This window comes from Ambystoma mexicanum, chromosome 8 (assembly GCF_040938575.1).
Source record: "Ambystoma mexicanum isolate Mex_15411 chromosome 8, UKY_AmexF1_1, whole genome shotgun sequence".
Classification (NCBI taxonomy): domain Eukaryota; kingdom Metazoa; phylum Chordata; class Amphibia; order Caudata; family Ambystomatidae; genus Ambystoma; species Ambystoma mexicanum.
This window is the reverse complement of record NC_090929.1, coordinates 912,597,915-912,624,938: the sequence shown is the minus strand read 5'-3', so window position 1 is coordinate 912,624,938 and position 27,024 is coordinate 912,597,915. Positions and strand designations below refer to the sequence as shown.

Below are 27,024 nucleotides of genomic sequence, written 5' to 3'. Positions count from 1 at the left end.
TTATTGGGGCATGTGTCATGGCCGAAGCAGTAGAATTGAATGGGAAAACATTCTGCATGTGGTTACACCCTGAAGAGGTGGATTAGATTACCACAAACATGCATGATGAGCATTAGCAAGGACCTGCAGGCATGTTTTTGGAAACATCTCTTGTGTTTTATTTTTCCAAAGTGTAAAAATGTAAATAGAAAAACTAGTAATATACATTTGGTGTCTGGGTAGTGGGCCTGACCCTCGGCAAACGCAAATGTGTACTCTGATTTGCTTATTGGGGCATGCGGCATGGCCGAAGCCTAGGCCCCGTGGATTTGGAGACTGCCCATGGTTGCAAGCCTTGAGCACTGGCCATTGGTTACATTATAATGGTCTAGTGGACAATGAACTAGGATACAGGGTAAGTGCAGTGAATAATAGGGGTGGTTTGGTTTAGCTGGGGTCATGGTGGAGCCTTATACTGTAGGCAATTGTATGATGATTTCCATCCCCAGCATGCAAAAATATGTTTCTTAAAGGAGCTTTATAGTTCTTTCATGTATGTGAAAAGAGGAATTATTAATAACTTATATACAGTGATGTAACACCATGAAACATTTTCACTTATACAAATCTATTAAATTGACAGAACAATCTTTGTTAAAGGGATGTTATGGTTAAGATGGATCCCACCTTTGGGACTCCTCTGCTCCAGTAGTTACCCAGTGGCATCCACCTTGGCGTACCTTGGCATTTCCCTCATGAGTTCTCATGGCCACTTGCCCATCCGTACTGCCCCTTTTTGCAAAAAATATGTTTCTTAAAGGAGCTTTATAGTTCTTTCATGTATGTGAAAAGAGGAATTATTAATAACTTATATACAGTGATGTAACACCATGAAACATTTTCACTTTTAAAAATCTATCAAATTGACTGAAAAAAGTTTGTTAAAGGGAGATTATGGTTAAGATGCATCCCACCCTTGGGACTCCTGTGCTCCAGTAATTACCCAGTGGAGTCCCACCTTGCTATATCTTGGCAATTCCCTCCTGGGTTCTCATGAACACTTGCCCATCCATACTGTCCCTTACATTTATGCACTTCCTTCACAGCAAAATGCATATGTGCATTTGTAGGAGCATTGTGTACAATTAATTTGGATAAGTAAGGGAAATATAGATGGAAAAGATTTGTAAGAGATTGTTAAGTGGCAGTTGGTGTGTGGAAGCTTAATATGCTCATGAGGTTCTCTCTTCAACTTTTGTAGGCCGCCATGGAAAGGGAAGAGGGGCTCTGTATGGAGCCCTGCCTTCCCTTTCCGTGGTGGCCATCTTGGAAAAGGATTTTCCTTCCTACAACGTGACACTGCATGCATCCCGCTGTCGGAAGGAAAATCTTTTTTTTTGCACCCCGGGTTACCGTTTTGGCAACCCGTGGTGCTAACGGCCTTCATCCCACATTGCAGGGACTGGGGGGGTTAATGGTCCGGAGCCCTCGTTATCCACCCTTGCTTCGCTTGGGCCAATAACTTGGGCTCCCAGGCTGTTATCCCCTATTATATTCCCTCCAAAGAGGGATGAATGCCACATTATTTCCATTAGCATAACACAAAATGCTAATGGAAATGTTGGAAAATCTTATTGAGTCTATGTACTTTACTGAGAAATGTAAAGTAGATGGAGTCTATAAGATGATTTTTTTACTTCTATTTTTTAACTGTGAAAGGTGGTTCCTAAAGGAACCTTTTTTGTTGTTTTTTTATTAGATTTTTGCAGGAGAGGTTAGAACGTAAGGTGGTGAGCGAAATGTGGGGTAAGGCACCGAGCACTAGTATGGAGGGGGAAGTGGACATGTGACGATGTTGCAAATAAACTTTGTTGAAGGGACGTTATGGTTGCAAGAAAAACAAAAACTCAGAAATGTGCCAGTTATGGTAAGGTAAGGAACCATAACTCGTGCCACCACCATGCTCTGCTAAGATTAACACCCAGGACATCATAGATGACATCACAAATGTCATCAATGACATCACATATGCAATTAATTTTGATGAAAAGTCCCTACAAGGAGTTATGTTTACAATATTGGTAACAGGATTTCAGGGGTGATCCGGAGAACTATCATGAACTACTTGATCTATTAAGAATGTGCTCATCTAAATAAAACATTATATTGGAGTGCTGTTGTAATACAGGAACCTAATCATACATCAGCATGCACCATAGAAGTACAATATTTTTCATCTTGTAATTTTGCATAGTAAAATAATGAATGCTACCTTATCAGATTTTTGAGTAATGTTAAACATGTAATAAATAGCTAACAATTCAAGACTTACTGTAGTACAAACACTACATATGATGACCCACAATGCATACACATCAGAGGAACATACAGGGAAACTAAAGTAAGGAAGAAAGAAACAGCATCACCAGAAAAGATGAATACGTTTATCTTCATCTATGCAAATGAATTCTGTGTTTGAGGCCTGCTTATTGCCCCATGTATGTGCACCATGAGCTGAGACCAAACTCTAAGGAAAGTACTTTAAGAGCATACAACGAAGTTAATGTCTAGGTATATAGCACCTTTTGAATTTTAATATTCTGACTGGTAACAAAACCACCTGTCCTAGATATGTCAGTGAACAAAAACAAAAATATGTGGCCGAGATATGTGATGTCATCAGTGATGTCATCAATGCCATTTGGGATGTCATCTTTGATGTCCTGGGTGTTAGTCTTAGCCTTAGTAGCGCACAGTGGTGGTGCAAGTTATGGTTGCTTAACTTACCATAACTGGCGAATTTCTGCAGTTTCTCGGTTTTACTTGTAACCATATCGTCCCTTTAACAAAGTTTTTTCATTGAATATATTGATAAGCATGCGGGCTAACTAGCAGTCCAAAAATAGCAGCAGCACTCAGGTAATAGAAAGTAAAAAATGAGGCAAGTCCCAAACGGAAAAATCCACTACAAAACAGTCCTTTATTTTTCAAGTGTCCATGGACAAGAGGGCAGCAGACAGTGCAGAGAAAGTGACTACGCGTTTCACCCTATTTGGGCTTTGTCGGGTCTAACATGATAGAGAGAGGACTAGGCATTTATATGGTAAAGTTGTAGTCCTACTTTGATGTTAGTAAGAGAGGGGCTACTAGCATTTCCTCCCACGGAATCACCATCTTGGAACATAGTGCATAAGTCCATCAATACCTTTTGCGAACATACACTTTATGCTTTCTAAGGGAGCATATTGGAATATAATACAATACATGAATATACCACATTGTTTTCCAAATAGGCATTTGATAATTTCCAAAAGGCATTTTATAAGGTGACACAGTGTTTTAAATTAAAGACAATAGTCTATAATCTGCCACAATTTCCAAAAGGCATCTTATAAGGTGACACAGTGTTTTAAAGTAAAGACAATAGTCTATAATCTGCCACTATATATACTCAAATGCATATATATATATTCTACGACTCCTTATTAAATATGCAGGAACCGACCGCAAGATAATATTGAAAAAAATCGAAGAAGTAGAGAAGAACTTGACTGAGTTACCCGAAAGTGAAGAGGGAAAGAAATTGAAGAAAAGCATTGAAAAAAATCTGTTGGGATATGAGGAAGAAATCAAACAACGCAAACAGCGTAAATTCTTACGAGATAAGGACGATTATGAAAGGGGAAGTGTGTATACGTTTGCCCGAAGGTTCGATCAATTAAGACAGAACTCTATGAAGAAAACATTAACATCTGAGGAAGCTAGTAGGAAAGGAGGCAACTTGGAGTTGTCTGAATCAGAGTCGGATGCCACAATGAGTGAGAGCGATGAACCAACCATACGCCTACATTTTTTAGACGAGATGAGACTGTTACGCCAGGATGGCAAAAACCAAAAACAACCAAAAGGAGGAAAACAAGGTCGGGGACAAAGCAGAGGCGGCCGGGCAAAACGAGGAGGGGGCAGAGGGGCAAGCAATACGGCCAGCAATATCCCGGACAGATTGCTGCGCTCTGGGAAATAGATGATATGCCCAAAGATGAAGGTCTGAGAATCATCAATCTATCCACCCATATTCTTACCGAACATCAAGAGAAGGTTTTGAGCCTTGGTTTGAACTTTTGCCCGACCGCACATTTCAACTATGTAGAAACTCGCATTGACTTTGACCACTTTGTGCGTAAGCTACACCTAAAAAAGTTTTTTGCCACCACCGAATGTGCCAATAGGCGCACACCTAAAGAAAGCGGAAAAACAGTAATAACCATCAGGGATCTAGAAGCTCTAACAGATTTAGCTGAATTAGAGCAAGGGGCTCACTCAGATGCCACGGATTTGACCAGTGCAGTGGACCTTGGAGACTATGATATTAGAACTGATTGGACAGCGAAAAGTAAACTCAAACTCAAGTCCAAATTTAACCCTACTAGTAATCTAGGAAATAACATCGAAGCCTTCCAGACATTAGTCATTGAAGATCTCAAGCAGTATCGCAAAAAAAAGAAAGCTAGATACAAAGATAATCTAACAATGTGGGAAAGAACGGCAATCAAAGAATTACAGACCCTCAGTAACTGCATAATAAAGCCCTCGGATAAAGGTCGGAACATCGTTCTGATGAACAGAGAAGACTATATCAAGAGTGCCTATAAACAACTACATGATAAAAAATGTTATGAAAAAATTGGGGGTAATCCGACCAAAACCCTGGAAAACAAATTAAGAGACTTCCTCGGAATATGGGAAGAAAGAGGGATCCTTACTGAGGATAACTGCAAGTTCCTCAGAACAACAAACTCAGTGATTCCGACAATATACTTTCTTCCGAACATTCATAAGGACATTAATAAACCTCCAGGCAGACCGATAGTTTCCTCAATGGGCTCTGCCCTCGAAAATATGTCAAAATTCATAGATGAGACACTTTTTCCCTTTGTGTCCTCTCTTCCATCCTATATCAAGGACACAACAGATTTCCTGACACACATCGATAACATGCCCTGGCAGACCAATTACATCATGGCCACTATGGATGTTGTTTCCTTATACACATCCATAGGGCATGAATATGGGAAAAAGGCCTGCGAAAGTTTTCTGAACACTAGATCTCTAAATTTCTTGGAACACACTAAGATGATTCTTCAAATGATCGATTTGTGTCTGACGAATAATGTTTTCATATTTAACAACGAGTACTTTAGACACGTGCAAGGCACAGCAATGGGCACAACGTTTGCCCCATCTTATGCGAATCTGACCATGGGAGCATGGGAGGCTTCAGATGTATGGACAGAAGAAAATCATACAACTACTGATAACATCGTTCTGTGGCTCAGGTACATTGACGACCTTTTTATAATATGGAAAGGATCGGAGAAAGCATGGATAACATTTGTAAAGCGTTTAAACGACAATGACCACAACCTAAGGTTCACAGAAACACATAGTAAAACTTTTCTTACTTTTCTGGATGTGAATCTTCGAATTGTGGATGAAACCTTGACCACGGAACTACACAGGAAACCAACTGGTACAAACACACCCTTGCATGCAACCAGTGGCCACTCTAAAAATCTAATATGGAGCATTCCATATGGTGAGTTTATAAGGATTCGAAGGAACTGCTCAACCCTGAGGGCCTATGATAATGATAGCAAAATGGCAGCAAAGGGTTTCCTGAGTCAATGTTATCCAAAGAAGGTCATTGCCAAAGCATATATAAAAGCAAGGAAGAAAGAAAGATCTGACCTGCTAACAGGAACTCGCTTAACAAATGAGTCCAACAAAGACAATGATGCTACAAGATTAATTATGACGTATAATAATGAAACATCTGAAATAAAACGCATATTACAAAGACATTGGAAGATTTTACGAGCTGATAAAGACCTCGCACCTATTTTGAAAACTTTTCCAGAAATTAGTCTCAGACGCAATTGCTCGCTTAAAGATTCTCTGGTCCAGAGTTTCCTACCACAAGAAATAAAATCCACAAAAGAGACATGGTTGACTAAACAGAAGCAAGGTTTCCATAAATGCACTAAATGCAACATCTGCAAATATGCCAAGAATTGTTCAAACTACATACACCCGATTTTAGGTGACTCAATTAAGATTGCAGATAGAATCACATGCGAGACTGAATATGTGGTGTACATACTCTCATGTACCTGTAAAAAATGGTACATAGGCAGCACCAAATGCAAACTCAAAATAAGAATTCAGCAACATGTGAGAGCCATTTTACACCAAGATCCGAATTATCCAATGGCCAAACATTGTTATGACCATCATCACTGCAATCTTGAGGATTTTCATTTCTTTGGCATTCACAAAATAGAGCACAATGTGAGAGGCGGAGATAGAGAAAAGACACTCCATCAGAAAGAGACATGTTGCATTATAGACTTTGAGACCAAGTATCCCAAAGGACACAATATAGATGAAGAGATGTATACTTTTTTAGGCTGACATACCTATTGAAATATTTTTGCATAAGGACTTACTCTAATGATAAAATGATCTGTTTCCCTTTTATTTTTAAACCTTTAAATTTCTATTGGTTATTTTTCCTAAGGGTGTGACCTGGTCAGAACTTCTCTGGTCTCAGTTAGGGTAATGAAATATGGTGCTAATCTTGGTATTTTGTTGTTTGTAATACCCCAGTGGGGGGTTTTAAATTTTAGAGCAGTACACTTTGGTGATTTTTTCTTTTTCTTTTTAATACATTTTGGTGAATTTAAAACATGCATGGTGAAGATAGGCTAGGATGAGGAGAAGCGTGGATACATATTTTTAATAAACTATTTTCACTCTTTTCACTGGAATTGCCAGGTCCCGATATTATGAAACCTCTGTTTTAAAATTGGGTTTGAAAATTGGTTTTTAGAACAAAAAAAGTTTTATTGCAGGCCTTTTATTAGTATTGAAACCAAAGGAACAACTGATGTTTTATGTAAATGATATGTCGAAGTATAATTATGCCCTATGGCTGCTAGCACGAGGCACTTTAATTCATGGACATAGGAACATTCAAAGCACTATGCACTTTAATGTATACATATAGGAATGTCTAATGGTAGATCATAATGTGGCACTTTATAGGCACTATGCACTTTAATGGAATTGCATTATGCACCTTACATTACAAATAAAGTCAAAAGCATACTAACTGCAAAAATACACAAAGACCACAGACGATATGATTGATAAAATAAAAAGCATGAAGCAATGTGAACGACAATATACTATTTTTATGTATTCCTGCATATTGCATTCCCCCACGAAATAACTGTATAGGCACTGAGCTATTACTATGCATGCTGGGGGAAACCAATGTTAATTATAACCGCTTCAGAGGTTCCACCAAAATAGATATGGGATGAGTGCATACAGAGTTGGAATTACGGCCAATTAGTCCCCTTTTTTATGTCTATGTTTGGGACTTGCCTATGTAAAGATGGCCGAAAATTAATGACCACACGCCGAAGTGAGTCCTCTTTCTATGCCTAAAACCATGCCACATGAGCTATTTTAAAGTACTGGTAACATGGATCACTTGTTGTGAACAAGCGGTGAGGAAACCGCGAAACGCCTCATTTCTGCTATGCAAGGGCCATATATTTTGGGAGGACCACAATGTTAGTGGATTTTTTATGAGCCATATGCTGCGCAATTTTAACCAATAAAGAACATTTGTTTGGACACAGAACACCAGTTTCCTGGAGTAACATTTTTTGAATGGGGGAGTGCTTTCCATGGACTGCAGAGAAAACAGTCTTACCTGACATATATATATATATGTATGTCTAGAAAATGAAATTGAAAGGTTTTCCCTAGTGGGTTAAGAGAACAATATATTTGTATATGCTCGCATATATATGGCTCCTGGTTGGATGGAAGTCTTACCCTGATGAAATACAGGGATAGTCAATGGATTACATGCAGGGTGACTGGTACGTAGTACTATTAAAGTATGCCCCCACACTAAATGATGTTATTTTGCAAAGTGTGATGCTCTGATCTCGAGGATAGCTAAATTCCAGATAGTATGGTTAGGCGATATGTGGGGGTAGGAAGTCGTACCTACCGACAGGCAACAGGATACACTGGGAGGTATAAACATGTGAACATATGAGGGAAATACGATAGGGAAAGAAAGGGAAATGGTAGGATCAGGGTTTAGTAAAATGCTGATCCGGATGTTATCAAGCTAAATGCTGATTTTCTTTCAAAGTACTTGGGTCCACTAGGCGATGTGCAAAATAGCAAATTGACTAGATTGAATCAAATCCACTCACCTTGAATGGAAAAGGTGCAATACATAAAGTGCATCCCATGATGTATAAAGTGCAAGTGCAAGGTGCTGACATTGAGAAACTAAGATGGCAGGTGACATTTCCCTAGAAATTCATTTGGAATCCATTTGGAATTTTAACTTGTCAAGGAAGAGATTCATCAGGTGGACAGCCTAATAACCTTGTCCTGAAAGGGCACAAATAATGCCATAATTGTAAAGTGCAAAGTGCTTGTACTGTATTCACAGGAACTCTTATGCTATATGGTAAGCAATGGATTTCTGACGGGAATTGACACTTGATAGAGTTACATGATAGTTAGTAATACTAACAATTGTCAGAGAAATGCTAAAATGCTGTACTGCAATCTGCTAGGGCACCTTAAAATGTGGGCCTGCTCTTACCATCCATTTATATATATTATAGGGCAGTGGTCGCCACCCTATAGTTAAGGTGAGTCAGAGACACATTGGAACCCCTCAAAATTCTATTGTTAATAAATTTTGATTCGAGTAACGGATCTGGCTGAAATTTTGAACGACCCTCCCCTCAGACTGCAAAGTTTCATAAAGATTTGTTAAAAAATGAAAAAAGTTATTAAGTATCAAAAATATTTTTTTCCCAAAAGTGTGGCCTACTTCCCATTCATTTTCCCATAGAGAGGTACATTTTTGCCAAGCGCACACCATAAACCACTGGATGGATTTGGACCAGGTCCGAAACAATTTGGGCACGAAGCATTAACTCGCGAATCACGCATGTTTTGGTGTTATTCTGTGCTGTAGTTATTTTAAAATTTGATGGATAAGGGGGTGCCCCTTCCTGAAAAATGATAGTTATATCCCCCATGGCGCATTGCAGAATCATGGTTTTCAGAAATGAAATGACTGCCATCTTGTCAATGTGAGAGATATTTTCCGCTATAGCAGAGGTTATGGGAAAATGAAACACAGTAAAAAGTCATTTGCAGGTCAAAAAACATACAAATGCCATCTGGGTAGAGGTGGGGGGATGGCTAGAATGCACTGAGTGAAGTTTGGGAGTTGGAGGACTGGGACTGAGTATACAACACAAAGCTTTCTGTAGCCGTCATCTGAAAGCAAACTGTGTCACAGAAGCAGCATGTGCTCTGGGGTGAAAAAGAGAGGCCAGGGGAGGTGAAAAGACCATCTGCTGAATGGGGAGAGCTGGCACAGATGAGGGGGCACTTGGTGATGGCCTGGCAGTGCTGTGAAGCATTTTTTTTCCTGCTCTTTTGCCGATATTCGTGGCTATATCTGAGGTTACAAAGCACTGAAGATAGCTGCGGTTATGTGTAGTTCGGCACAAGCAGTTACATTTTTTTTAAATATATTTTTATAACTATAGTGATGGCGGGGGTGAAAAATCACTGGCTGTTGCCGAAGGCCGTGGCCAATTACTATCGAGGTCCCCCATTCATGCAGTAACCAGGACAGACTCTGCTAAGTTTCAAAGTGAGAAAGAGGCCAATTTCCTCTGGCCATGTTGCCTGTTAAAAAAGCCAAACTTAAAAGATCACTTAGAGGAATAGGACAGCCGTTTTCTTGCTTTGAATCTAAGCAGGGTCAGCCCCGCTTTGAAGCTAAGCAGGGTCAGTCCCAATTACTGCATGGATGGGCAACCGAATGGGCATCAGAATTATTTACTTTTTTTGAACTATGCTACTTTCAGTCCTTGAAGGTTTTGCACTCAGAGACAATTTTTTGCCTTTTTGTTTAATTGCATTTTTGTATTTGTAGTCTCCCAGTAAACAATAAAGAAATAGGTATTTTTACAACAACAGTGGGTTTCCCATCCCTGCAGTAACTGGGACAAATCCTGCTTAGTTTCAAAGGGAGGAAGGGGTCAGCCCACTAAGGCCATGTTGCCTAATATATGGATCGGCCCCTTAGAAGAACACTTAGAGAAACATGCACTAAGGGGGCTGGATCCTTCCTCGCTTTGAAACTAAGCAGGGTCGGTCCCGGTTACCGCATGGATGGCAGACAGTCCACGGTCCTGAATGCTGTGTGTTTTCTTAGTTTTAAATATGTCATAACACACGGCATCAACATTTTTATAAAACAGAAAAAAGTAAATAAAATAAATAACATTTATGCTATCAGATATCCATGCCCTTAAGGAGTTAGAGACACAGCACTTAACCATTATGCTAGAATTATGTTATCTTTTGTACTTTCACAAATTTCATAACTAGCCTTTTATCATTGAACATATTAAATTATAGGATAAGTGGTTATATGCTGGGACTTGAATTCTGGCAGAATTCTAATTTAATTTAAAGAAAAGCAGCACAAGTGGGAAGTGCTGAGGTTTGTTGCAGTGCAGTCCTGTGATCTTATTTAGCATGAGGGCATTCAGACGTGTCTGCAATGTCCAAACATCCCTCGTGCTAAAATAACAGTGCCGGGATGGCTTTCCCGCTGAAAATGGTGCGCTGAAATGGGCGCTGCAGCAGAATGCCGTGCAAAATCAGCCTGCGCCAAAATGATGGCACCAAAAAGGGGTGTATCGCTTTGAGAACCGAAGTGTGTGCTCCATGGCAAATCATTTAATCTCACTGTGCATTGCCTAAAAACATTGTGAGTTTTCAAAGCCATGGCTGGTGGTCTGGTAGCCTATTAAAATGGATATTGGGCACAGCCAAAGACCATGCCCACTGACGATGGGTGAAGACCATGCTAGTGCTCTTGAAGTGTTCTAAAATCTATGGAATAACAAAACCCTTGAAATTCAAGGAAAAAATGTTAGTTCCAGGGACGTTAAGGTGAGGAAAACACTGTAACAAAGCCTTTGAAATTCAAGGAAAAAAACTTTAGCTGCATGGACGTTAAGTTGAGAACTTAATGCAACAAAAGCCTGGAAATTCTGCTAAAGCCACCTTAACTTCCTGCCCCCTGTTGCGCAGAGTATGACTACAATGATGACATCACAGATCACATCACTGATGACATCACTAATTACATGTTGATATTAGCAAGTTGTAGGAAATTAGCATGCACTGGTAAAAACCCATGAAATTCACTGATTTATTTTTTAAAGGGACGCTATGATTAAATTGCACTAAAAAAACCTATGAAATTCACTGAAAACACTTTGTTTAAGGGACATTATGGTTACAAGTAAAACCAAAAAAACCTCATCAATTTGCCAGTTATGGGAAGCTAAGCAAAGATAACTCGCACCACCACGTGCACTGCTAAAACTAATACCCAGGACTTCAAAGATGACATCACAAATGGGGTTAGTAACAGTGTGACAAAAGTTCCTCTATCAATTTCGACACATTGGGCCTCATTCCGAGTATGGCGCTAACCAATGGCGCTATTAACGCCTTGGTTGACGCCGTACCCGGACTGGCAGCGCCTTGGTGGATGGCGGAATCGCCGCCCCATTCCAAGGTTGGCGGGGCGGTGATTCCCCATTCGCCAAGGCTCTTCCCCATTCCCAAATGAGCCCCCATAGGGCTCAATGGGAATGGGGAAGATGCAAATAACGGTGACCGTTCATTACGGTCACCGTTATTGGCTTGCAGGCCCCTTTGCGCCCTCGACTTTAACACCTGCTCAAAGCAGGCGTTAAGGGCGAGGGCGCAGAGGGTACTCGGAGTATGGCGGTAAGGGAATACCACCACCGGTCTCGTTACCGGTGGCCGCTATCCCTTACCGCCATACTCGGAATGAGGCCCATTGTGTTTCTGGCTAGAGAGAGAGCACCGTGTCTTGCATCAGTTCAAGGTATGGTTCATCCCTCCAAGCCTTCCTCAGAACACCCAACTCAAGGCGATGTCGATATATAGTTCCCCAATTATGCGATAAACACTTCAATTGCTTCTACATGTCTTGGGCCACTAGCACAAGCAAAATATTGGTGTGTTCAATAATTTCATGCTTGCTGATTGTAACGTCTGGTACCATAAACACCTCATGTCCAGGTCCTTTTTCAACCAGAATGAATTCTTATTGTACTCCAAGAGAGTTCACTTATCTCTTTGTCTTGTGCCGAGGACTTTTTTGGGAGTACTGGATAATGAAACCAGCGTCTTCATCACTATGACCTGCTTCCCGGTTTTTGATACCGCGATTATTTGTCTTGGGTGAATACATTGTTTTAATTTTCCTGACATTGTGTGCTGATTAGTGGTTAGCCTCAGTACAATCCTAAGAATTGGGCAGACACAAAGCCTATGTGCTTCTTGCATTAGTGACTGTGATATGGTTAAGATTGAAAATGTTATTGTGCACGACGTATCGAAAAAGCACCTATATTTTTATATCATTATTGTATTCCTTCTATTTATACAAAATACTTTTTCTCTACTTTTTTTGTTTTACCAACTTTTCTTATGTTGTGAGGGTGGGAGTTAAATTCTATGTGTGGGTTAACCAAAGCAGCTCGAGGATTCTGTGGGTATTCAAGGATGGCCATGCATAATGGAATTTTTTTGGAGGAAAGGGCCAACCTCTAATTTTGTGTTGTCAGGGGCTTATGCTCAAAAGACGGGGTACATAATGGCAGCCACTTTGTAGTTGGTTACTTTGCTCCCACGTTTTAATATCTGCTTTCATAAAAGCGTAATTTCCATGCACCGTGGTTTCATTGAAATAAATGATGGCGTGGTTATTTACTTCATTGGGGTAAAATAGGTGTATTGAGAGTGGTAAGGGATATAGAGGTATGAGAAAGGGTAATTTGGTGTGGGCAGGCCGATGATGGGAGGTATGGCACCCCAATAAAACAACAAAATTAAGAAAGCTACCACAAAGTAAATTACCACATAGTAACTTGTTTCGATTAAACCATGTCAAAACCATTATTTCTCTTTGTTTTGTTCTCAGAATTTATTTTTTTCAAACAGCAGCCAACATTTCCAAAAAAGAGTGTACTTTCAGTGTAAGTTATAATAGTTTACATTAAAAAAGCACAGACGTGGAGGTTCAAACTGATCTCCCACAACTTCCCACGTTTTCATATAGAGTGTTGTAACCTCTACACAACCAATGCTTTAATCATGAAGTGTGAATATGCATATGTAGCCTAGTAAATACACACATTCTCACCTGGCGGCATCTTGGGGATGTCACTCAGTGCCTGCCTTACAACATAATATATAATGCAACTTATTCAGTATGGCAAAAACCTTATGCATGGACATTGTTTTTTGTTTGTAGCTCAACAACATTGTGTTGGCTACGGGTAATAAATACATGTGTGGGAGTAAGAGTAAGCATCGTAATACGCTAGTGGGTATATTGTGGGCTGGCCTGCATTAGATATGTTGTTTAAAAGTCCTGACGACATCTTGTGGGTGGCATTGACAGCCTACCATGCAAGGCAGTAGATAACGCAACACAGTGGTCATCACTCCAAGCTCATGCATGAGCAGTGAGTTTGCCTCTTGCACCCAACGATGGAGAGAATCAAAGGTGAAGTTATTTTGCTTTTCGGCAGATCTGCATTGGCAAAAAAAAGAGATAAATGCGTGCGGGGGCGCAGTGGGGGGGGGGGGGGTTGGGCTTGCTGGTGTTGGGGGAGCTTGCCAAGATGCAGGTTACAGTATTGTGCAAAGGGTACATCATATGTCGTCCGATATTACAAATGCCAATGAAGTACTGCAAATATTAATCCAATCGCCTGTCTGCAATTCTTAAATCCAAGCAATTAAGCAGTATCCTGTTTCATTCTGTATATCAGTATTTTTCATGTTTATGATTGACTGGGAACCCTGCATTTTGATCTGCCATTGATACGTTTGCATCCATCACTATATAATGAGCCCCGTATATCCATTTAAAAAGAAAGGTGCAGCTTTCAAAAGAATACCGGCATTGTGTAAAATTCAAGAACCAATTCGTTGTACAAACTGAGTACAGAGCAGACAATACAGCCAGCAGACCCTCAAGCAGTTCAGATGCTGGCGTCCGGGAGCAAATTCATCCTCTGTCTAATAACGCCAGCATTACTAGCCACTTGATTGGCTGGTGCCTCTCCTGTGGGTGCTCGGGAGAATATGCCATGGGCAACATGCTCGCCTTTGAAACAAGACAACACGGAGCAAACACAGGTTTGATCCCCGGGGCTGCGCTTAGAACCCGCTGACCTCTGGGTATTAAGCACGTTATAAATAACCCATCATATCATACCAAGAAAATAATCTCATGCACTCTACCATTTAATACCAAATTAACAAAAGGCTCTTCTTACCTAAAATGAGTTTGGAGTGGTCATTTGAGATGAAAGGAGCTGTATGTAGGTTCATCCAGGTTTTGATCAGTTCTTGAGGGAGCGTCATTAACCTATTGCTGGACAGATCCAGAAAGCTGATGTTCCTGATGAACTGAGCCGCCTCCTTGGGGACTGACGACAACTGGTTATTGTGCAAGTTAAGAAGCCTCAGCTGAGGCATGTCACCCAGAGATTCCCATGGAAACATGGCAATGTCATTTCCATCCAGCCGCAGTTCCTGCAGCCGGCGTAGACCTCGGAAGGTGATGAGGCTGAGGCTGGCCACAGAATTGTAGGGCATCCAGAGGAACCTGAGGTTGGCTAGAAGGTGGAAGGCTTCGCCGGGCACCCTCCGAATGGCAGTTTTTTCAATCCGGAGCTTGACCGTGTCCACCGGAATGTTCACTGGCGTTAAGGTCATCTCATGGTCATTACAAAGCACAACTCTGTTTTTGAGAAAGGATAGTAAAATGTTATTGGGAGATCCATGCACAGCAGTCTACAGCACACACACCTTTCATTCTTGTGGATAACTTCAGCACTTGGAAGTTTGAAAAATGTAGCCCTGACATGATGTAAAACAGCTTAACTCCAGACATGTAAAGACATCTTTTCCGCTGACTGGCAATGAAAGGGTGTCCCCAATTTGCAAACTGAAACTGAATGCATTGTGGACTGACAGTTGAGTGTTGCGCTGGAATGATGATTTTGTAGTCAATCACAATTAAGGGGAAAATCTTGCAAATCAAATTGAGTTTATGCAAGTAATGTCTTAGTCCTCTCTTGTTATGTGTGCCTGCCCTTTTGAGTATGATTACCATCCACATGGATCACTATGTGGTGCAATGGCTTTTCTGTTGACTGCCTACTATCAGTATGGGCGGCGTCATACTTTTTGGGGTAATTCTGGAGACAAACGCAGAAGAACATTCTGGTGCTAACATATGCCTCTCGAAATGTGGAGTGGTAAAACTCCTGGAATAGTGACTGATAACACACATAGATGCCACTTTTATCTAACTTTGTTCTACCACATAAGATGCTGTCCAACTATTTAAGGGACTAAGTGTGTGTGTGTGAGTGTGTTTGTGTGTGCGTGTGTGCATGTGTGCGTATGCGCGTGTGTGTATGCGTTCATGGATGGTAGAATCAACTTCTAAATAGCACTTAAAAATGACTATGTGGGGGGCATGCAAAATGGTCATCATAAGAGATTGTTGACAATACAAGCGAAGAGACTAACCAAAATACCGTTCTTTTTTAGTACTCTAAATACCAAACAACACAACGTGCAGAAACATTGATGATGGCCGCAGGTCTCTGTAGAAAGGAATAGGGAAGATGACATTGGGGAGATCAGGGCAGTAGTAGATGGTCTTGGGGATGAGCCAGGAGAGAAACCTCTCTCCCAACAGCTTTCTGTAGCACAAACAGGCAGGTGGTTGCATGTATACACAGATACGAGTTACCAGAGATAGCACACTGTTAACCTGTCCTACCCATTTTTCACCACAACGAATAATAGATATTACGTTTCCACTATCTACTAGATAAAGTCAGTGGGCCCTTCCTGTGTTTCCTTTCCTCAATATGGGAGCTCAACTGGCTCAACTGTCAGGAGACTGATCTTTTCACAAACATCCAGTCTTTTGAGAGCAATAGGTCATTCGGGACATGTACAGATGTTCAAGGTATGTCCAGGACGTGTGTTACAATTAGGTAACGTCTAGGTGACTGCTTAGGGAACCACTGCCAGAGGGGCAGCATTGGGTGCCATATTGGCCATAAAACATAGCATTTGCTCCTATAGTAATCAATAGGAATGGTTGGATGGCACAATGTCTGGGTGGCATACATCCTGGAACCAGATTTGTGTCTATTTAGTGTTGCTTGATGGACTTACACAGTTTTTCACATGGAAGGCTTTTCCATCTGGAACTTTCTCACTCTACATCTAAACACTTAGACAGACTTCCATGAATTCTGGAAAGCCTGAAGAGCTTTTTTGTTTCTAACTTGATAGGGACCAAACCTACTCTGATTCCCCGCACCATGCTCTTCTCTTCACAGCAGACCTTCACAGGACAGTACATACATTGGCCCAAATCCACAAAGCATTTTGTATCTACAAATTCATTTGTGGCCAAAGTAATACACAACATGAGGTCACAGATGAACAAGGTGGAACTGTGAAAGATGCATTTGCAGTGACGGACCCTTTAAAGCCAGTCTTTAAAAATGTGCTTACTGGCCCCATTGGAGGAGTGTTGTCACCAGCCTCCTGTCCACATGGGGTCAGTGAGCCAATGCATATTTAAGTGTTACCAATGCCTCCGGCACTGGAATAGAGAAGTATGAGATGGCTGCAAGTCCTCTGCTCTTGAAGCCAGCATATCCTTCTCTTCGCAGGTCACTTATGTAAATCAGTGACTTATGAGGTGAAATATGTAGGTGCAGTGAGCCTGCAGCTTATCAATTGGTCCACAGATTTTTCCGGTCAATTAGGCTACTAACAATGAGAGCTTTTATTGCAGTGTTAACACCCTTGCTCAGTTACAGCAAGGCATTCCTTGACAGAGAATTTACAAAATAACAGTGAAAATTAAGTTGAGGAAGGTCAACTTTGTTGCATGATTGGCAGTTAGAGATAAAGGGAGGGGTGAGGTTTCTCAAACACCTGGGGTCGCCCGGATCCTTAGAACCAATGAAATTGGATGCTTGTGTGGGAGCTTACAATTTCAAACATGTCTCGAACGTTTGCAATCAGCTCATGCTGTTTTGCCTGAATTTAAAGGCACTTGCATTGGAGCCTTTCCCTTTCTGCCTAAGAAAATGTCCTTGACAGGAGGTTTCCAGGGACAACTGAAACAAGGAATTGAGGTGAATACCAATTGCTTGCTTAAACGACTTGTACAGGTTACGGGTAAAGTTATGCTATGTTATGACGCTTTTATACTGCCCCGAATGACCACGATAGTGGTATCAGAGCCCATGGCTTGTTTGGGAAAAAGACATATTTGGACAGATTCTCCCAAATGAGTTCACATGAAAAAAGAGATGAGGCATGCGTTTTTTTCTTCATTTGTGCTAATTTCTGAAATGCGCATGTCACCTTATTCTCAAAGGTGAACGGCACATTTCAGGAGGAACAGTGGAATAAAAATGCACTGTCCACCGCCCTTGCATACATGAATAGCAAGAGCGCGCTTCCAACACTAATTTATGACAGGCTTCCATAGGAGCAACAACGTGTGTGCTGGGAGCAATTTTCACAGTGACAGGTCGTTAATGGGTCTGTCTCAGTGAAATGCTAGTGAAATAAAGCATTTCCAATTCCTGTTTGGAGAATGGAAATGCGAGTGTGACAGCTACGGTTTAAACCGCTGCGGTCACACTTAAAATAAACAATTATGATAGTGAAAAAATGACCCTGCCATGGTTTGCACCTCTTTCAAAAGGTGAAGGAGGATGGCCCTTCCTTTCTGGGCATTTAAAAGCACATCCCATTTGTGAATTCAGTTTGTGCTTTCAGTGCCCAGAAATCCCCCCTTCTTTGTGCAAATGTGCAAAGGGCGGAAAAAGGACATCTGAAATGAGGGCATCTGGGATTCCTCAGTTAGATGCCCTTTGTGAATTGGGCTGCTCCTTTTTCGCCACATGTGAGGAGATGTGCTGCGCATCACCTCACTTGCACCCAAAACATTTTGGAAATCTGGCCTACTTTATCACCACCAGGGAGGATAAAAAGAACATGTGTAGAAAGTATGATTTTTTGACTAGCTATAAGGGAATAGTTTGCAATCAGAATTGACCTTCCCTTCCAGTTCGTTCTTTTTCTTGTTTTTTCTCCTTCGCTCCCCACAATTGAATTGTTTAACACATGTATTTTACTTGTTATTCTCTTTATGTGTTGTATATTGTCAAACCATATTTCATATAATACTGCCTGATAATGAACATTGGCCTAAGAACATTCGCATCGCACTGAAAACTACGTTCGAATGAACCTGAATGAAGCTGACTTCACCGCCATTTTAGAATCATCTGCCATTTTGATTAAACTCCTGTTTTCTGTCTCATGTTAAACTGTGTTTTTGGCTCGAGCTGAGCAAAATGAACTTTGGACTATGTCAACATATTGAGGTTGCCGAAAGCAGAATGTTTGTCCTGCACTAAGAAACCTTGGAGCTGAACTGAACTGCAATTTAGATGTTGTTTGCACCAATAGATTCATCCTTGTTCAAACAGTGGAATAGAATACTGAATAGCTGACTGAAAAACATCTCAAGTGTTTGAAAACAACATTGCTGTATTTGTCATGTGAACTGGGTATGAACTCTAGTGAAATGTTAAGTTGGAGAGGGCTGGACGATGTAACTGGGGTTATGTATAAAAGATGCATGCTTTTTAATGTCCAGCACTCTCTCCCCTCACGGTGTCTGCTGGTGCATATTGCGAGGTGTTGGGAGCCAGATAGCTATATGTACAGAAATAAATAATACATGTATCTCTGAACTCGTGATTGCCGTATTTCCTTTTGGTGGTACTAAGCCTCGATATTTCTTTGGTCTTTCAATATACTGTTGTGTATCAATTTAAAGTAATTTCTCTTGAGGTTAGATGCATACTCAGGAGTTAGTTCTTCACATCTATGTTTCTATGCACTGTGTATATTGTGCATGAATTTTAAGCAATTCACATACTTAGGAGTAATTTCTTCAAATCAATGTATGTTAGGTTATTATGTGTTGCGTTAACACTATTGTTGTATGTCATGGTCACCATTTGATGTTTGTTAGGCCACTCCCTTAACAGAATATCATTATTAAAATTGGTACAAGACTCCTCTAATTTGAGTTCTTGGGCATAATAACACACATCTTCTCATTGACTTATACACTTCGGCAACAATGCTTGTATATGGTTGTGTATTTGCACATAGCATTATGCCCCACTCAATATATCTATCAAATTTAGGATGTTATGAACCACACAGAACCTCCTACTACAGCGTACCTTCCCCGACGACAGGGATACTTGCAGTGTACACAAGCATCCCACCCAGGATCTAATACTGATATGACCCAGGGTAATGAATAGAAAAGCCCAACTTTGAAATGCGTGTTTTTCATATGCATAAATATTCTAAAGAAGTATTTGCAGATGTATACCGAATACCTCTGGCAATTCGGTCTAATCTTCCCCATTTCTTATATTACAGCAACCCTGATTGCTTGGGAAAACAGCATAAAGCGCAATTATCAATTTGATCCACTTTTGCTTTCCTCCCCATTTTAGAACCTCTCCCATTCAGAATTGTTTTGACTTTGGACACAGAGAGCACACGGCAGCTGGGGGGTTGGCGTCTCCAACGATTTCCCTCACCTGCAGAATATGGCAGAAAACCAAACTCTTCATTTTACAGAACAGATATTAGTCACCATCCAAGGCCCCTCATTCTTCAACCTAACAGGCACAAACCATACGGTATTACCATCTAATTCAGGGGACGATATCCTTAGACTAAGGAAGAAGTGTTTTAGAACAGAACTCCACGGACATTTTCTCAGAGAGTACTTGAAGGCAAACATAATACCGATGGCTTAATAATTAGGAATTAACCATGTCTCTGCTTAGAAGATAAAGAATATGTAACCAATCTCAGCTATGTGGCGACCAAATGTAGTCAGGACATGATGGTTCTCACAATTAACACAGCCCAAAGTATCAGCGGGATCATACAGAAAGGTTGTAGAAGCAGTTCCTCGCTCTTCAAGCCAACCTGTCACCACAGATGGATACCAGATATATCCATAGGGGATACAGTTCACAACAGAACACAACTGGACCAATGTTGGTTCTGTTGCCTGGAATAACATTTTCCTTATTATCACTATTGTTTTTCTTAATTTTCAAGTCCAAAATAGGGCAACAACCATTAATCCATGCAAAAAATACCCTGCGCCTGGGACGCACAAACAAGACAGATGAACACCCATGGCATATATTACTTCTGACCGTGGGCATTCATGAACTCCTTTTAATGTTGAAATCGTAGAGGCCTACAAGGACCATGATTGCTTCCAGCCACACACAGCAAAGTGCACCGTTGGAATGCCGAGACCATTGCCAAGGTAACCACACCACCAGACACAATGCTGTTCTGCAGCCATAAGCTCGGGATGTCTTCACTACATTACTACTAGATGGCTCCATGTGGTAGAAGACACTTAGACCCAGAATGGACACCAAGAAATCAGGACAGAGCAGGTAAGCCATAACACTAGGGAAACATGGACACAATCCTGCAGGGGACGCGACATGCACCAACACTGATTTGTGCGCACGGACACGGCCAGCTGCCCGGACCGCACTACTTCACGGCATACAAATACTTTCAGATGCCGAGCATTTTCTCACGCTGCAGGAACACGAGGGGATATAAAAAAAAATGCTGCTGACTCTGAGTTTCTATTTGTATGCAGGTATCACACATAAGTGAATACAGCATGCCGCATCCCTGCCGTAGTTCAAATAGATACAAGCGGGCCCAGACGATTGATGGAAGCGGCTTAAGAATCATAAGGTAAGTTGTGCCCCATGAATGCACATCTCCATAACCAAGACACAATCTCCAGACAATAGACAGAAAAGTGACAATTATAATTTTCAACACAGCACCCATTCGGGGCCCGGTTCCCGACTATAGCTGTGACAAGCCCAGTGCTTTAATACTAAGGAACTTTATATTTAGCAACTAGAGTTCCACTTCATAGCCATGATGGCTTACCTGCCCATGTATCACTTCTTTTTGGTCCCCAGGAAAGAATAAGCTACGACAGCCATCCTGACAATAATATGAATACACCCCCAGTGGGGATATGCCCACCAAGTGAGGAATCCATACCAGGCAGAACAATCTGAGCAATTCTTGTTGTCACCACCCCCACAAGCTGCTGTGGGGATCCACTGTTCAATCTGATCTCAACGAATGGCATAGGACATTGGTGGGTAAATTGACCACTGATAGTCTGAGGCCACACTCGTTTTTTGAGTGCCTATGGCTTTCAGGCACCACTTGTAGTACCCTCCTTTTGACACTCTGGGCCTCAATACAAGTATTGAGGTAGCCATGCTGCTTTTAGTGGCATGGCTAACCCCATACCGGGTACCGGGTCCGGGTTCCCTAAATGGGGAAATACGGGCCATTCCGACCTTGGAGGGCCCGGTATTTCCTCATTCAGGCAACCTGGACCTGGTACATCCCCATTCCCATTTGAGCCCCTATAGGGTTCAATGGGAATGGGGAGGATGCTAACAACGGGCCCGTTAATGACAGGCCCGTTGTTAGCATCCTGGTCTGCTCACGGGACCCGCTAAGGACTCCTGGTTTTACCAGGCGTCCTTAGCGGGTCCCGTGAGTGGATCTCGTAATGAGGCGGTAGTTAACGGCGCCGGCAGCTCTACCGGCGCCATTAACACCCTACCGCCTACGTTGTAATGAGGCCCTATGTGTATGTTTTTTTAGTGTCTTCAAACCATAGCCCTAACGAAGGCAGATCTAAGTATATATATCCCAGTGAAATGTGACGCCACAGGGGACGTGCGGGGTTGGGAGTCGTAGAACTCCAGCAACCCGGTACTGAACTGCCATCTGCCCCCCGTCGCACGTTGTCCGAAGGGGAAAAAAAGATCCTGACACCCCCACCACAGGCGCACACAAAAAAATGACCTTGAAAATGTATGTGCTGGTAATATAGACACTGTTAGTAATTGATCAGGTGAAATTATGAAAACATTTGTAGAAAGTATGATTTTTTAATTAGCTATAAGGGAATAGTTTGCAATCAGAATTGACCTTCCCTTCCAGTTAGTTATTTTTCTTGTTTTTTCTCCTTCTCTCCCCACAATTGAATTGTGTAACAAATTTATTTTACTTGTTATCCTCTTTATGTTTTCTATATACTGTTGTGTATCAATGTAAAGTAATTTCTCTTCAGTTTAGATGCATACTCAGGAGTTAGTTCTTCACATCTATGTTTCTATGATTATGTTTCATGTTTTATGATTAACTTCTGAAAAATGCTGGCCCACTGGACTCTTGTTAGTTCATCGCTGCACACTTTGACTATGGAGGTTCATGCATTAATGAAGATGTTGACTAGTTTCCCCAACATAATAGCAAATATATACATATATATATATATATATTCAGTGAAAAAAACTTTGTTAACGGGACATTATGGTTAAGTTGCGCTACTAAAAACCTATGAAATTCAGTGAAAAAAACGTGTTAACGGGACGTTATGGTTCCAAGTAAAACCGAAAAAACCCTGAAATTCGCCAGTTATGGTAAGCTAAGCAACCATAACTCGCGCCACCACCGTGCACTGCTAAGACTAACACCCACGACATCAAAGATGACATCACAAATGTCATTGATGACATCACTGATGGCATCACATGTGTATGTACTTTTCATGAAATATGTGTACAAGGGATTCTTATTGTAATGTTGCGAAAACAGTGTCAAGGATCATTGCAATAAATATCATACCCTAATTAGTGCATTGAGCGATGCATTGATATAAATAGCATTCTATTATGGGTTCTATCTAGTATACTAAGCTACTCATGCAGAAACATAGCATTGTGTGCAGCGTACAAGATGAAGGTATAATATTCATAATGTTAATATGTTGAATAATTAAATAATAATTGATTTCTTAATAGATTTTTGTGTACTGTGAAATATGTAACAAGTAGCTAATAAAACCCATGTATTACATAATTGCATTACTATAGACAAAACACAAAGAGACAAGAACACATACCAATATGGGTACATACAGGGAAAGTGAAGTTAGCAAAAAAGCACAAGTAGTAGCAGAAACAATTCATAACCTAACTGATTATTTTCATGCAAATAAATGATTGCTCTGTTTCAAAGCTGCTATTTACCCTAAGTATATGTATCACTTGATGTGATTGGACCCTAAAGAAAGTAGTGTGAGTACAATGTATACAAATATGACCATATACAGGGAAGGTGCAGCCATAAAAAAAACAGAATTATCAGAAAGTGCTAAGTCTATTGATTATCTATATGCACAAAAATGATTGCTGTCTTTCAAGCTCTTGTCTTCCCCTATGTATATGGTTCATATGATGTGACTGGACTCTAAGGGAATTACTGTAAATACCTAATTGAAGGATAAGTCTACAAATAAAATATTTTTTTTAGTTTCTGACTGTTACTGAAGAAAACCATGTGGCCTAGATATGTCAGCAAAAGAAAAAAGAGTGACCCAGACATGTGATGTCATCAGTGATGTCATCAATGACATTTGTGATGTCATCTTTGATGTTGTGGGTGTTAGTCTTAGCAGTGCACGGTGGTGGCGCGAGTTATGGTTGCTTAGCTTACCATAACTGATGAATTTCAGGAGGTTTTCGGTTTTACTTGGAACCATAACGTTCCTCTAACAAGTTTTTTTCACTGAATTTCATAGGTTTTTAGTAGCGCAACTTAACCATAAAGTCCCTTTAACAAAGTTTTTTTCGCTGAATTTCATAGGTTTTTAGTAGCAAAGCTTAACAATAATAACTTTGACTTTATTTACATGTCATATAGAACATACTGAACCCCTTCTACTGAATTTGATGTCCGCGAACGTTTTTGATGTCGGCGGACATGTTCGGACACCAAAACCACTACCTAAAAAGTCTGGGGGGGTATGTTTAATTGTTATATTATAACATAGTAACATTTAAAAAATTCACAAAGTAGCACACATACATATTATATGTAGTAATACATAAGAAATGTAACCCATATATGTAACACACTAACCATTCATTTAAATACAATATGTTCTAAAATGGAATATACCAAATGAAGATAAATTGGCTTCCAACATAATTTCCTCACAGACACTCCACAACTAAGAGCAAGACCAGATCTACAGAGGACTCAGAACATATATTACCTGAAATAGTAAGTGTACTTCATTTTACTAATATATTTATAAACTTTCTGTATTAGAATAAAAAAAAATATTATCTTTTTTTTTCTCTCACAGAAATGTCTAGTACTCTGGAATGGCTAGAGGAGCACTTCCCACATGATGAAATGTCAGAAGATAGTGAAGCTAATGGTACACACTTTAAAATATAGACCATTTAATTATTATTATTTTATATATATTTAACATATATATTTTTTTTGTACAGAGCATACCAAAATAGAAAATACCTCTGAAGAAACTGTTACGGATAACACTCTTGAAAGCATAAAAGAAAAAATGGATTTATTGTTGACCAATTTTAATAATTTGAAAACTTTTGTTGAGGATCATTTTAAAACAAAAACCTCATACCATTGTCCCACATGTACTTGTCCCCCCTCACCATATCCCAGTCAATTATCCCCAAACCCTCTCCATAACCCAAAACGTTTTGATGAGACTTCTATCCCTTCTTCACCTGATACCAATCATGCTGAAACCCCTAATTCTCATGTTTTTGTTTCTGTTTCTGCCTCACCTTCTCTGTCATAAATTGTTAATATATGTTAAATAAACTTACATTTTTATATTGTGTTGTAATTAGTTTCAGTAAAAAAAAGAAAAAACTATTTAGGTGTCTGAGGCCAGCGCGGTTGTTCTGAAATGTTCGTAAATAAATGAAAATGGAGGTGTCCTGAAGAACACTATACCTGTCCGTACTGTTCACTAGCAAGTTGAAACTATTCTAGAACACATGCAGTGTCCTGAAATGTTTGTAAATATACGAAAATGGAGGTGCCCTGAAGAACACTATACCTGACCATAGTGTTCGCTAGCAAGTTAAAACTGTTCTAAGAACACAAGTGGTGTCCTGAAATGTTCGTAAATAAACAAAAATTGAGGTGTCCCGAAGAATACTATACCTGTCCGTAATGTTCGCTAGCAAGTTGAAACTGTTCTAGAACACACGCAGTGTCCTGAAATGTTCTTCAAGAAACGAAAATGGAAGTGTCCTAAAGAACACTATACCTGCCCGTAGTGTTCGCTAGCAAGTTGAAACTGTTCTAGAACACACGCGATGTCCTGAAATGTTCGTAAATAAACAAAATGGGGGTGTCCTGAAGAACACTATACCTGTCCGTATTGTTCGCTAGCAAGTTGAAACTGTTCTTAGAATACATGTGGTGTCCTGAAATGTTCGTAAATAAACGAAAATGGAGGTGTCCTGAAGAACACTATACCTGTCCGTAGTGTTCGCTACCAAGTTGAAAGTGTTCTAAGAACACAAGCAGTGTCCTGAAATGTTCGCAAATAAACAAAAATGGAGGTCTCCTGAGGACGCTATGTCTGTCCGTATTGTTCGCAAGGAAGTTAAACTGTTCTAAGAACAAACGGTTGTCCGTATTTGTTCGTTTGACGTGTGACGCACTTTTAATTACTTCAGGACCCGACAGTGTCCGTAGGACATCAACACGCATGCGCAAACCAATGTCCGTGCATTTGGTGTCCTTTGGACAGCCGCTTCCTTCGCGAACATGTTCGCGGAGCAATCATGTGACCGCGCCCACGCTGATCGCGTGTTCTGAATGCGGACACTGTTCGTGTCCCCGAACTATTTAAAAGTACATTTTCAAGTAATCCACAATATTTCTCTATAAAAACTCACCATAGCACAAGTCTCACATACTAATCCTGAGTTTCTACATACTTTTTGAAACCTTTTGAACCTTTTATTGTGTTCAATCTGTCCGGGGACAACGCGCATGTCCGTGGACCGCGTATAAGCACCCCCATAAAAGACCACGCCCTAGAGCTTATTCTCATTGTGTTTCTGGCTATTCTTCAGAACACAGCAATTTTTGCTGCCAAAAACTGCTTTTTTAAATCTTGATATAGTTCAAAGTAATCATACCAAGAAAAGTATATTAGCCAAAATGCTCCGTCCTTCAAAATCTTATAAAAACAGGAGAGAAACCGGGTTCAACGCTTAAAACCTATCATAGGAAGTTAATCTTAGAAGCGTTGATAGACAGTGCAATTCTTCTCAAAAGAAAGTTATTTATTTTAGTGTTAAACAAAATGAAACCACTAACAAAACTAATAACTAAATTACAAAAAAAACTTCTCAATAAACGAAATGTCAACAGAAAGAACTTCTTAAGTATCTGCAGAGGTGAATGGAGTCACACTACGAGCACAGAACCATACTTTAATGAAGAAGCGTACAAACAAAAGCAAACAAATACAATTGCCATACATAGCAAAAATATGCCCTAAAAACTTAATCAGAATGTCTACTGTACAAATGGCCATGCACATCAATGTGTAACATTCCCAAAAATGTTTCAAGTCTTTACGCCAATTCCTTAATCAATATGTGAAAAGCAAAGACAAAATCCAAATTAAACTACTGCAAAATATAGATACCTGTCCAGTACGCAAGTACACAGGACTACGAGGACATTCATTGGCCTGCATTACAGGACCTACTTGCA

General features: G+C 40.4%; 1 protein-coding gene across 1 annotated transcript in view; it reads right to left on the bottom strand.

The window, feature by feature from the left end:
• LRIT1 (leucine rich repeat, Ig-like and transmembrane domains 1) overlaps positions 1 to 27,024 on the bottom strand; it is a 236,499-nt gene that overhangs the window by 104,624 nt on the left and 104,851 nt on the right. Inside the window, exon 2 of the mRNA XM_069610817.1 lies at positions 14,502 to 14,968. Coding sequence (XP_069466918.1) covers positions 14,502 to 14,968 — 467 coding nt within the window. The remainder of the gene's footprint in view (positions 1 to 14,501; positions 14,969 to 27,024) is intronic.